Genomic DNA, 14,328 nt, shown 5'->3' with positions numbered 1-14,328 from the left:
CAAGATAGTATAAGCCATCCATCTCACGACCTGAATCAATCCTCGTCTCAATCTTCAGATCCTGAAAGGTGCAATAAGAAGGAAAGAAAGAAACAGAACAGTTCATAGTTTTAGTCAATTGACGCACATATAATAAACTAGCAGGAAATGAACATAAAGAACAGAGGATAAACAAAGACCATTAGAGATGGAAACTACACCAACCCCAGTAACAGGGGATGTAGTTCCATCTGCTAATGTCACAGTATGAGGAGCACTAGATGGTGCTGACTGGAAAGAAGTAAGAAGATTGCGATTACCAGTTATGTGATGAGGTGCCTCTAAATCAATGAGCCATGATCCAGAAAGAAAACAAGACGAGCTACCTGGCTGGGCAAATGTGGCAGTAGGCTGCTTGCCTCTATCACGTAGGTGCACAAGTTCTTCATATTCAACACGATTAACCATTATGGATTTTGTTGAGGCCAATATAGCACGAGGAACATAAGTAGGGGGTGGCCATCAGACGCAGCGACAGAAGTAGTATTAGACCGATAGGGGTGAAGCTCCGGATGCAAATCATAACAATAATCTATGACCATAGCCTCCCCCTGAATCACTACCTCCACGATCACGACTACTACCAAATCAAGTAGAGCCATGACGTCTATCCCAGAGCGGACCCCTCAACACTAGGGTCACTGTACTGAACGACTCTCATATGCTGTACTCGTGAGGAGGGCTCCACAAGGTCCATAATAGACAATAACCGACAACAACAAACGTACAAACACTGGGAAACACCACCAAGCCACAACAACCACCACTGAGGCAACCAACAAGTCGGTTGCAACAACGACACCAAGAACAACCTCCAACAAGTTGACCAACACAATAGCACAAAGAACAACCACTGTCAATGAGGTCACAACCCATGTAGTAAACCATCCACCACTCGAACACCACCACCAATATCAACTACAATACTATCGCTAACAATATCCCAAATAACTAGTCACTTGATCACCACCAAAGCCAACAAAAAATTCTCTCAGATATTTCATCGAACAGTTGGCGTGCACTTATCAATACCAACAAAACGACCAACAAGAACCTACAATCACCACCAACCAACAACCAACGATCACCACCACGAACAAATCAACCAACCACCACCACCAGTAATCATCAAGCACAGAACAAATGGTAACAAATAGATTGCCACAGTTACAAACAACTCCACCACCAACAACACAAACAACAAGAAACACCACGCACTAACTATCACCTCCAATGGTCAACAATCACCACCAACAACTGCGGACAAGAATCACCAACAAAATGCTCAACAACTCAACCAACAACAATTGCGAATAATAATCACCACCAACAGTCACCATCAACAACCAACGATCACCATCCACAACCAGCAGTCACCACCAACAACATTCAACAAGAAACATCAACAACCACAAAATCATCAATCAATAAAATGGATCACCAACAACCACGAACATGAATCACCACCAAACAAATCGCTAGCAATTACGAACAAATCCACCAACGACAAAAACCAACAATCGCCACCACCAATAAAGCCACCAACAATCACCACCACTCACAAATCCAATCACTTTCGAAGACATCAAGATGCAGTTCCGGGACAAACAAAGGGTCTAGTATACCCAACAAACATAGGAGAAAGAAAAGAGGATCAGCAACCAACGTCCAGGAACAAATAACAGAATAAAAGAGACGAAGAAACAAGTTTAGAACATAAAGGGTGGATTAATGACTGATTTGAATAAACACGAAGTTAAGGGATGATATCAACATAAAAAGAAGAGAAAATTGATGTGAGAGAAGGGTCTAGGGTTAGGTTTGAGAGAAAAATTACATTTAGGAACTTTTAGGGTTAGGGTTATAATTCAAAAGGGACTTTTGGGATGGGAAAATGGGAAAAGGGTAGGGCAAAAATTATTTGGAGGTCTGTTGGGGAGAGGGATTAATGGGGCGGTTAGAATGAGGAAAACTAAAAAAAGGACGATTTCGGCTAGGTATATGGTTGAGAGGGGGGAGGGGGGGGGGGGGGGGTGGGGGGTGGGTGGTAACGGTTAGGGTTGTGCGGTAGAGGAAGATTAGGGAGATAAGGGTAGGTTTATGTTTTATTGAAAAACCCAAAAAAAGTGGAGAAGGGATTCATCTCGTCTTGTTCCGTCTTCGGATGGTGAGAGTGGGGCGTCTCGTCTCGTCTTCAGGATCATTGACTCTCACTACTATAAGCTCTGATACCATGTTAAGTTCTTACATGATGATGAGATAAAGAAGAGAAGAGATGGAGAATGGCGTGAGAGAAAATTAGAGCTCTCTCCTTTCGAAAATGATATATATATATGTGTGTGTGTGTGTGTGTGTGCGCGCCATGTTAAGTTCTTACATGATGATGAGATAAAGAAGAGGAGATGGAGAATGGTGTGAGAGAAAATTAGAGCTCTCTCCTCACGAAAATGATATGTGTGTGTGTGTGTGTGATGACATAAATACCCTTTAAGTGATATCTGACATAAGCATTGGAAATTCCTGTTGGGGAAGTACTTATGAAAATTTAACATTACACAGTTAGCACATACACACACATGTAAATAATTTTCGAAAGAACAACATATATACATGTTAGTAGTGATTCCCTTTGTAGTTAGTTTCGTGTGTGTGTGTGTGTGTGTGTGTGATGACATAAATACCCTTTAAGTGATATCTGACATAAGCATTGGAAATTCCTGTTGGGGAAGTACTTACGAAAATTTAACATTACACAGTTAGCACATACACACACATGTAAATAATTTTTGAAAGAACAACATATATACATGTTAGTAGTGATTCCGTTTGTAGTTAGTTTCAATTTGGTGTAGGAAGAGAGGGATGCCAGACCTTCATTTCCTTGGCTGATGTTTAATAAGTTTGGTTGACTCTCATGGGGATGGCACGATCATTACAACTTTAGACCCTCATGGCCAAGTTGAGAAAAAGGAACTCTCCAATGAACTGAACAGGAGTCTATTCTACAGAAAAACCAACATAGCTGGAAACTGAAATCACTTTGGGTTGCCATAGCCAGAAACCTATCAACATGAATCACGATTGCTGACATGTTTGGATATATGCACATTTCTATCATATTGAGTAGAACAATTTTCACTCAGCACCATATCTTTTTTTAATATTGTAATTTAAGCATGGGTGTGGGGTCTGGACTGTCCTTCTGTAACCCTTGAATTTACTTATTTAATGAACTTATATCTCCTATTTTCCAGTTTATGTTTTCTCTTAAGATGGGGAGCAATGGATGCGGAAGCATATTCTGAAGCTTCAAAGAATGTTATGAACATTTTATGGACAATTGGGACCTCTAAAACTGGTTGTGGAACTATGTGGATAAAAGCACGAACCCTTGCCTTTGAGTCATTGGCCCATTATGAAGTGAGCTTGTACCCATTTGTGAGTCATTCTTTTTCTTTTAGCTTTAGACTTGGTGAATCATGTTGGTTTTAATTATGGTATATTATTTCCTCAGGTTGACCATATTCGGAAAAGCCTTCCTGATTTTAATAAGAGGAACATGGAGTCGCTTATTTCTGAAGACAATCTTGACGTACTTGGGGGAATGGAGAGATTGGAAGTCAACATTATAAATTTTGAGCACATGTTAAGAATCTGTTCATATTGATTATGTTACTGAAGGTAATGATTGAGGTGCCAATACTGATACCTTTTCAATTATCCCCCAGCACACGACGTAGACTATTAAAGGAGAAAAGAGTCATTGTGAACAGGGTTGAAAAATTGTTGGACATCTTTCCTCAGGTCATGTTTTCTTCAGGTATCATGAACTCTTTCTCGAACTTCCTGTCCTTTCCTTTTCTTTCTTCTAGTAAGTAAAATAGCTTTATGGCTAGAAATGAAAATGTACAAAAGGTACATGAGCAAGGGGGATGGGTTACCCAATACAAATTGATGACCTCAATATCCTTTCATAGCTACAGAATGCAGTGTCATTAGCCTATCTCAACATGGGAAAAACTTAAAATGAGACAGCGAATATTCTTATTAAATCTCAGTTTTTATCAATAATAATAATAATAAAAAATTGGACCTAGTTCCATGCATGCTTTCATACTAGCAGCACTTGCATGATCCAACAATAACTCTTCCAAGAGAAGAAATAAATCAAAAGTAAAATCTCAACTCAACTCAACTAAGCCTTTGTCCCAAACTAGTTGGGGTCGGCTAATGAATCCTTCGGGGTCGGTTAATTACAAAAGAACTTTCTAAATGCCTAGAACCTGCCACGAGCATAACTGATGCATGATGGGTATTTGAAAGATCATCATACATGTCGATCTGATACCAATTGACGTAGGACAGTCAACTAGGAGGGGTTTTGCAGGTTTTAGATTTGTTGGCCTTGCAGGTTTCAGAACTGCAGGTTGTAGGCTAGAAAACAATTAAAAGAAGAGAGAGAAGAGAGGAGAGTGCTCATACCTACGAGGGATCTTCTCCTTAGCAAGGTAACATCAATGCTGGAAGCAAAAATCTTTAATCTTCTATTCTATTGTCAGAAGTGGCCAAAGGCCTTACCCTTATAGACAAAAGAAACCTCATACTTATAAGAAAACTTGGTTTTTTAGAGTAGCTTGAACTCCTACTTCTAATTTGATTATGTCTAACCCACCAATTCTAATAGAATCCAAATACCACCTCAAAACAAATTAGAACTCGTAAGACTTACTATTTTTAGTAAACCCAAACTAACTATTTTTTTTGTAGTAAATATGGATCTATTATTTTTTAGTAAATACGAATTTGCTATATTTAGTAAAGACGAACATACTATATTTAGTAATTTGATTAGGACACTCTAAAAGTACTCTAATGCTCCCCCCTTATTTGATATTGATACCCCTTTTATAACATACACTTAAAATTAAAATATAAGCTCTAGAATGGTCACCATCAATAATTGCATGTGTTAGTGTGGCTATGACTTCCTTGAAGGAGTATCTTTTATTTCGTTTTTTTTTTTGAGAAATAAATTATCTTTTTTTTTTTCTTTAATCCAGTATTGCTTTCATATGCAGGAAAAAGTACTGATGCTAGAGAGCTACCTGGTGCTGCGTTATTATGCCTTGCCTTGAATCCTAAAGACATACGGGGCCAAGGGACATCTCGGGTAAAATGCTGAATTTGCTAATTAATGCTGAATACAGTAAAATTCTGCATGTCTCATTTGTTTATTACGTCCATGGATTCTTACAGAACTCCGCACTATTTAATTTGGGATGTTGTACTTGTTCTTAGGAATTATTGAAATTTCACAATCTATATGAAAATGCTCTAATGGAAATAGCAGAATCTCTCCAACTATCAAGAAATATTCTGCTTGCACTTCTCTCATTACAGTCGTGGAAACCCTTCATGCACAGATGGATGAGAGCTGTTACGGTATCCCTTGATGCTAACGTTCCAACCATTGTGTTGAATAAAAGTTCAAAAGCCGCCGATGATATTCTTAAGGTTTGTTTCCCCTTTTTGTTCCTTTTCTGTTTTTTTATCAGATCATTATATTTGTTACATTAGAGATAGTTGAATTCTTGCTCACATATGGTGTTTAAACTTCTAACACGTTCCAAGGGCATCATTGGTTCATGGCTTCTTGGCATTGAATTTCCATCTCTCAGTGCCTTGATGGAACTAATTAAGAGCACAACTTGGTCCCCATAGATGCTAACAGCTTTAAATCTGTGTAGTGTTGAGTCACTTCTTCTTGGGTGCTCCTGTACCTTGGCTATCAGGTTTAAATCTTCAAGTAGTTTTGAGTCACTTCTTCTCGTGCGCTACTGTACTTTATCATCATTTTATCCCAAAGTAATGTTGTAGCAACACTATGACAATTTTCTACTGCATAACTAACAGATCAACAACGTTATTTAATGGATTCTGGCTTTCGGTTCTTTGTTTTTCAGATTCATTATTAGATTTCTGTTTGCAGATATTTTGGTTGGGGCCTTCAGAGACATTATTAGAATTCAGTGAAAAGCACCTCTTTATCACTTAGTCTAATTATTCTTTTATTTGTGTGTAGAATATGTGTAAAATTGCAGAGGAGTCAATTCCTCGATCTGCTGAGAACATAGCATTAGCCATTGGAGCACTGTGTAAGGTGAGACTTCATGCATATAGGGTTATTTTATCATTTTCTAGACTTCCTTTTCCTTGTTTTTTGGTATGTTTCTACAGAAATCAATGATTTTTGTTCCTTTATTTTTTTATTATGTTTACCTGTCTTTAGCATGCCTACCCATCTGGCCATGCAACTAAAGTTTCAGTTTTGCAGTTATTTCATGATCTTTGACCTAGCCCAGACAGTTTTTACCCAATATTGGATTATGTAGCAAATAGGTTGAGATGATATTATCAACCCGGCTATTTCATGATATTTAAGGATGGTTTGTGGACAATGGGTGTCTTTTGTTTTCAAATCATGTGTATGCAATCCTGAAACGTGAATGGAGGTTTATTAGGTTAGAACCACCCATGTACCTTGTCGTCCTCTCAAATGTGATATCCGAGTGTTGTTGTGAATGATTCCCATGTGAAGAATAACTTTTTTTTTGAGTGGTAATGTGAAGAATAACTATAATCCAATTCATATGAGTTAAAGGTTTATGGAGCCTAAATTCAATCCCTTATCCAACATGATCATCATTACATCATATAATTAATTTAAGTGCATACTGGTCAAAAACCAAAATACCCCTATGTGGGATGACACTTTTCCAACACTTCCCTCAACAGATCAACATGTTCAGCTTATCTACCAAGTTGAACATATCAACAACTTGCTCTTGGCTAGTAACATAAGTACATAACAATGATATATCTCACGATCTTATACTTTCTCACACAGTAAACAGTATTCAACTTCAACATGCTTAGCCCTAGCTTTAAAAATGGGTTTCTGGGACAATTTAAGTTTAACAGCACCCCGATTGTCACAATATAATCATCCGCTTTTTACTGCTCTATGAGATTAGGCATGCACTTAGAAAGACACAATATCGTATCATAGATCTACGTGTCTAGATCTCCCACTTTGTCAGTGTCACAGTGTCCACATACCTCGATAGAGCTATTAGATGGTGTTATATAATCCAAATCAAGATGAAGAGTACCTCTTAGATATCTCATGATATGCTTGGCTGCTTGGAAATGTTGGACAATGTAAATCCTAGGATACCTGATTCACCACATAAGTGATATCTGGCTTGTTTAGAATCAGTTATTGAACTGCTCCCACGATACTTTTGTAAGTTAGTAGATTCTTGACCTTGCTGCCCTCTTTGGCATTTTCCTTCATGCTGTACATTGCAGGTGGTTGTCAGGTTTGAAGCTCACTTATCAGTAAACAATATTGTTAACTCACCAACTTCTCCAAAAGCTTAAGCTGTTGGAGAAAGGCGTTGTTTATCTTTTATACTTTAACACTCCCCCGCACGTGTGGCCCACTTGGCAAACATGTGGCACATGTGGTCCCACTTTGGGCCAATGATCGCATGTGGATTTTTGCTATCCAGGAGGTTTGAACTCGAGACCTTTGGCTCTGATACCATGTTAACTTACCAACTTCTCCAAAAGCTTAAGCTGTTGGAGAAAGGAGTTGTTTATCTTTTGTACTTTAACAAATATCAAGATGCTCAATGGTGCGATGTGGTTCTGATGAATGCTTCTCACTTGTTGTTGGGTCAACCATGGCAATATGATTGAAAAACTATCCATGATGGGAACAAAAATACTTACACATTTGTTAAGGATGGCGTGAGAAACAATGAAAGACTTGATTGTCTCTGGACTATTCTCCTTCCTTCAGCAATATGGATTATATAGAAAGATAAAAATGAGTGCATTTTTAATAATAAACAAAGCCCGATTGGTAAGTAATAAAATAGATTATTGTTGAATTTTCTGAGCATGAAGAGAGTTTGGTTTCTTCGGTAAGGCTTCTTGGACCACCATTCCGATCTGGCCCAGTAGTTAGCCCTCCAGAGCACCGGTTCCCAGAAACCGACTCTAGTCAGCTTATCCTTAGATTCTAGCTCTAAGGTCAAATTCTGTAATCCCCTTGAGAACTGGGGCATCAATTGTAATACATTTGTTGTAAAGTTGTAAGGAAATATTTTTCTTTCTGTTAAAGTGTTTTGAAATGCCATCAATTGTATGATTCTTTCAACACCTTGTTGGAATGCCTCTGACTCTTAAGGATTTGTCCAGTTCAGATGCATAATCTCAAAGTAAGATGAACAATAACAAGATCCTGTAGAGACTTGTGCTTAGTTATATATCCTGACTCTTAGTTAAAGCCCAATGCTATATTGTACCCTTTGTGTTGGTTTTAGAAACCACAAGCTGTTGTTTATGGGCCATTTTAGCGGGATCAAAAGGATGTGTCCTTCATTCATTGGTTTCTGAGATCATCAGTTAAGAGAAATTTTTCCTTGCAAAAAAGATGAAAGGGCAATTGTAGTCTCGTATTATACTATTTCGAGGGTATAATTGGCTGCTTTTATTCTTTGTCCCAGAGATTGTCAATACACTTCCATGTGTAAATATGAGGTAACATCTACCTTGCAGAGGTTTATCTCTTTTGAGAGAATGGCACCAAGGGACCTTGTGACTTGGAACTCTGTTGGTTCGCTATGAATGGGAGGCCAAATGAGGCTCGACCCTTTTTATGCAGATGAATATGGAGGGTGTTGAACTGGATGGATTCACCATGGTTAGCTTGCTCTCTTACTTATGCTGAGCTTGGAGCTTTGGATTTGATGTAATATGAAAAATTTATTGAAATTTGATTCCACTCGCATTAGTCTAGATGATACTAAATGCTAGAATCAGAATCACTATTCTGTTTGCAGGGGGAATTGGGATAGGAATGGAATGTGATGCTGATTCCGATTCCTGATTCCTGCAATCCAAATGCACCCATAGAGTTACGAGGTATTATTGGTCCCATGCCGATTAGACATCCCATGCATAAGATGTGGTTACTTTGATGTGCATTTCAATGATGTTGTCTACCAAATATCATTCTCTGCATTAATGAAATGAAATGTAAATAATATTAACATCTTTCCAATTTTTTGTCGTTTCGACCATTCAGGAATTCCGGACGAAATTTCGTGGAAATAATGACATCGAAGGGATTCATTGAGATTTCGTTTCGGTGGGGGATGGAAACAGAAACATTTTAGTCATTTTGGGGAAATTTAAAACCATGCTAAAAAAAGGAAAGCCTTCCCCGTGGATGTTTAGGTCCTTGTTTAGATAGATATTTGATATTTTGAGGACTATGGATTGGTCTTTCTTCCACATTAATCTTGAAGGCAACCCGTTAATAGACAGTTTGGCAAATTTTGGAATTTTTTGTTCTAGGTTGGTAGTTTGGCAGGAGATGCCTAACGTTTAATTATTCTTTTGTTTGGTAAATTCATAATTCTTGTTTACTTGGGCGAGCTTTTATTTATGAAATTTCACTTGTTCAATATTTTTTTTTACATGATTGTTTATATAATATACATAACTAATGTAAATTACTAGTATGCCACTAGCCACATAAATTCTTTAACGTGATCTGCCATTCCTTTCAGTTAATTAGTTAATTTTTAAGAAATTAACTATGCAAATAATTTCCAAATAGCATATTGTGAGGCTCTAATGCATTCGATAGATCAGTGATCGACGAATAGAACAAAGAATACTTTATGGAAATGATCCGTTACTTCTTGTCAATAGTTGTAGGACTGTAATATATAAGCATGTGAGGTGCCATGTTATACTCTTCAATTTGTAATTTTACTATAATAAGTAGATTGATATATTCCAGTGTGGTGCTTATTTGTTCTCATTTCTTCAAAACATCTCTTATTATTGTCAGATTTTGCCTCCATCAGCCCATGCAGTTGCATCAACTGCATCAAAGTTTCTTCTGAAATGGTTGTATCAGTATGAACACGAGCATAGGCAATGGTCTTCTGCTCTCTCGTTAGGAGTGATATCAAGTTGTTTACATGCAACTGATTCAATGCTGAAATTGCAAATAATTGATGGACTTCTTGAGGTATAAACATCTCTTTGCAAGATGTTTGGACAATAATCTTAGCAAATGTTTGTAGGAAAGGTGCATGCATACTTACAATCATTCATATACCTAGACACACACATATGTACTAATATATAATATTTTATTGTATCTTTGCATTTATCTATGATCGAGTGTGAATTCATTTCTATGTTGGACTCAACAGCCATACCTTACTAATATAAATACCAAAACATGCCTATGTACTTTATGTTATTAACTAATTATGCATGGTTGTCTCTTTTCTCCCACACATTGTTATGGTGATAAAATGAGGAACTCTAGATATTATTTCCATCGCTAAACCCCAGTGAATTAGCTATTGTTCTAATATCTGAGGCTGATTATGAACCTTTTGACTTTTGTAATGGACCAGAGAATACTGTTTTATTAGGTATGGGCAATTATTTCATTTTGGCCGGCAAAAACGCTTGGTCTATTCTTTACAATGATGGAAAAAGATTTCAAAGATCTTTTCCTAGGAGTGGAAATTCGACTCGAGACAGACAAATGAGGGATCATGGTGTTAAATTTCTAACGAAACCGACACGAAATGACTGAAATGTTCCATCCCCACCAAAATCGTAACTGAAATGACCGCAATGCATTTACCAAATCGTAAGTGTATTAGGGGTATAGTATATTAATCTGTATTACGTAATTTATATTTAGATATATATATTTTTTGAAAATGAGAACATAATTATATTTATATGAATTGCATGCAAAACTATCCGAAATGTTTCCATTTCTATCCCCAACGAAATCGAAACTGAAACGACCAAAGTGCATTTACCAAAATTAATTTCATTAGTTGTATATTATATTAATATGTATTACATAATTATATTTATATGAATTACATGCAAAATGTGGTGCATGTGTTATTTATAAATATTTATATGAATTGCTTGTGAAAAATGGTATGTATCAAATCGCCATACATGCGTGACAATACATGTCACTAGGTGTTTGATGTTTTTAAACCATTATGAACGATTGTCTTGCTTATGTGATATTTTCTAAGGGGTCGTTGCCTATTATGCTGCAGCTAACATCAGCACTCGAAATATCAATTTACCTGATCATATGTTGTCCTGCTGATACATATTAGGGATCGCACTAGTCAAAGATGTTACAGGTCATGCATCACAATGAGTCGAGTCTTAAAGCCAGTGCCTAAAGACCTTGTGTCAGGTTTAAATGCAGCTATAGTTATTATGTTTACTTGAAGTTTTGTTGGTTGGATAAAATTGTTAAATTCTTTATATTTATTAGCAATTCTTTAAATTACATAAATATCCTTTAGGTGTATGTTGATGCGTAACTTTAATTGAATGAGGTCCATGCCTCAGTGTCTCTAGGTGTTCGCAACACATACTGTAGGTTGTAGTAACTTCCCACATTGCTCACATCTTAAATAAGTTGATAGGTGAAGGTAGATACTTTAAACTTGGATACTGGCCAAACCTGCAAAACTAAAGGAAACATCAAAGAAGACATCTCTATGAAGTATGAACTTCTAATTGTTATATATATGAAGGCATACAATTTCTTCTTTTTTTTTCTGTTGTAGTCCCATTATGTGGCCAAACCTGCAAAACTAAAGAAAACATCAAAGAACTCTTCAATACTAATAGTATTGGAAAGGATTTTACCAGTTGTATGTTTTTCAGGTTGCCATTAATAGCAAGAGCGTCCTCGTCAAAGGAGCCTGTGGAGTAGGCTTGGGTTTTAGTTGTCAAGATCTTACCAGGGTTGAGGTTGGTGATCCTTCTAACTTGGAAGAAAAAACCTCAGGGCTCCAGGAAGCCACATTACTTGGGAAGATTGTTAGGGTCTTGTCATTGATGATATCCCAGCTGTGTCCATCTTCATTTGACTCCCTGCAAAGCCTTTGTGAAAATTTCCCACTGGGTAAAGATGGTTTCCATATAGCGAGAACCATTGATTTGTCCTGTAACAATTGTGATAACCTGGAGGAAGACATATGGGGTGTTGCAGGACTTGTACTGGGTTTGGGAAATTCTGTCATTGCAATATACAGAGCTGGGGCCCATGATACTGTGCTCATGATAAAAAATATTATCACATCTTGGATTCCATATGTTAATTCATTTGCTCAGAATCCTGGTATTTTCCATGAAAAGTCCGAGATAGCTTTGTCTGTTGGCGCCTGTCTTGCTCTGCCAACTGTTGTAGGTTTTTGCCAGAGAATGGAACTCATGGATGATGACTTAGATAATCTAGTCAATGGCTATAAGGCTCTAATCTCTGAACTTTTAACTATAAAGAAATCTGGAATGTTCCATCAGAGTTTGTTGATGGCATCCTGCATTGGAGTTGGAAATCTCCTTTCATGCATCTTAGATGAAGGAGTGCACTCTATGAAAGTTAACGATGTAACAAGCTTATTTGAGTTGATGAGAAGTTCTTATACTCACCCACACCCTCCTACAGTCCATTTGGGTGGGATGCTTGGAGTTGTTAATGCAATGGGTGCAGGCGCAGGGATTCTCACTCAGATTCATTCTCGGCCCTCCTCTTTGCATATACATCATGAACAGAAGGTGGTTTCATTTTCCCATGTTGGTTATTAGAGCAATGATAGAATGAAGGGCGCCCTTGCAATAGCCATCTTCAAGGGCGCCTCTATTGGTTGATTTTCTGCAAAGCCAATCCTCATTTTCTTGATTTGGCTTGCCTTATCAGTGATGGTGATGGCGTGAACATAAATGCACTTTGCAGAAAATCAACCAATAGGGGCGCCCTTGAAGCTGATTTTTGCAAGGGCGCCCTTCATTCTATCATTCCTCTGGTTATCAAAATGCAATTATTATGTATCTGATTTTAGCTTTGGTTTATTTAACAGGAGTCATCCTATATCAGAGGGCCTATACTTTCAAGTCCTGTTTGCGAGCAACTTTGTACATCATTGATGCAAGAAATGTTTCTAGTTGCACAGGATTTGAAGGATCGGCAAATACAAAGATATGCAGCATGGGCAGTTTCATTCCTTAGACATCGATGGTGGTCCAAGGAGTTTCAAACTGTGAATGTTTCGAAAACCAACACTATTGATTCCAAGCCAGTTTCACAAATCTTTGCAGAGGACAGTACAGTCTGGCAGCTCTGTTTGTGGCTGATGGATTTTAATTTTGCTAAGGTTTGCCTTTTCTTTTCACAGCTTCTACAGTTTTTTTTTTTGAATGGCACAGCTTTACAGTTGCTTTTGAATGCCCCACATGCGCCCACACATTGGTATTTGTGTTCTCAGGTTCAAATTTACAATGAAATCTGTGGGTCATAGGCTTCACACATTCCTCAGTCCGTTCCCTGCTAGGAGTTTCTCTGCATGATTGTGCCTCTGGCCCCCACATTTTCATAAATTGTGGAAAAATTTCATGAGTGGAGTCATACTGCTGTGAAAGTTGGATCCTTTTAAAACTTCGGGGCTGTTTGGATATGCAGATTTTAGAATCTTGGATTTCCTCAGAAACCTAGATCGGAGACGAGAAGAAGGAGACCGTCCGTTTCAGTTCTCTTTAGAATCTTGGAGTTTAAGTAAAGAAATCCAGGTTTTAGAAATCTCTCCTCCATCCTGAGATTTCTAAAACTGGGAAACATGGGATGATCTACTCTCTTGCTGACGGAATGAAGGGCGAGAAATCAGTTAAAAGGCGGCCGGTCTCCTTCTCTCGTCTCCCATCTACGATTTTGAGTAAATCCAAGATTCTAAAATCCACGTATCCAAACGACCCCTTCAGGATCCTAAATTTCTCAATCCTATTTATCCAATTTCTGTTAGCAGTTTCTTCATATGGTTAAGCTAAAATGGTCTGCCCATGTATAATCTCCAAACATTTATGCCATTAATGATGAGCAATTTTATTGCCGAAGCCAGGTATGGAGTCCTGTTACATGAATAAGTCTCAATGTTGGCAGTGTTTAAAAAGTTTTACTTGGACAAGAACTCACCTTAAGGTAAAATCTAGTTGATTCTATTGAGTCAATGATTGACGCGACAAGTGTTTTTATTGACTCAGGTAAGTCAAATGATTACTCCAGCGGGTCAATAGTTGATTCATGATGGATTAAACAGTGCTTTATTAGTGTTTGTAAAAAAAAAGTCCATGCCTATGGTAAATCAAACT

The 14,328-nt window shown here is 37.6% G+C and overlaps 1 protein-coding gene across 13 annotated transcripts in view; it reads left to right on the top strand.

Annotated features, from left to right (window-relative positions):
* The window catches only part of RST1 (ARM repeat superfamily protein), a 73,281-nt gene that overhangs the window by 51,956 nt on the left and 6,997 nt on the right, over positions 1 to 14,328 (top strand). For 10 of the 13 annotated variants that reach the window (XR_013252947.1, XR_013252943.1, XR_013252942.1 and 7 more), the window contains exons 13-21: positions 3,294 to 3,477; positions 3,554 to 3,684; positions 3,768 to 3,859; positions 5,118 to 5,209; positions 5,338 to 5,553; positions 6,122 to 6,199; positions 9,971 to 10,153; positions 11,851 to 12,744; positions 13,047 to 13,340. Coding sequence is in view for 5 of the 13 variants with exons in the window: in XM_077388133.1 (XP_077244248.1) it covers positions 3,294 to 3,477; positions 3,554 to 3,684; positions 3,768 to 3,859; positions 5,118 to 5,209; positions 5,338 to 5,553; positions 6,122 to 6,199; positions 9,971 to 10,153; positions 11,851 to 12,744; positions 13,047 to 13,340 (2,164 nt within the window). In the remaining 8 variants the exon portion in view is untranslated. The remainder of the gene's footprint in view (positions 1 to 3,293; positions 3,478 to 3,553; positions 3,685 to 3,767; positions 3,860 to 5,117; positions 5,210 to 5,337; positions 5,554 to 6,121; positions 6,200 to 9,970; positions 10,154 to 11,850; positions 12,745 to 13,046; positions 13,341 to 14,328) is intronic. The other 3 variants (XM_077388135.1, XM_077388134.1, XM_077388136.1) reach the window with 3 other exon arrangements.

Source organism: Tasmannia lanceolata, unplaced genomic scaffold (assembly GCF_043159265.1).
Source record: "Tasmannia lanceolata isolate RefF3 unplaced genomic scaffold, GAP_Taslan_0.1 ptg000008l, whole genome shotgun sequence".
NCBI classification, from domain to species: Eukaryota; Viridiplantae; Streptophyta; class Magnoliopsida; order Canellales; family Winteraceae; genus Tasmannia; species Tasmannia lanceolata.
The sequence above is the reverse complement of the archived record's forward strand: the minus strand, read 5'-3'. Positions and strand labels throughout refer to the sequence as shown.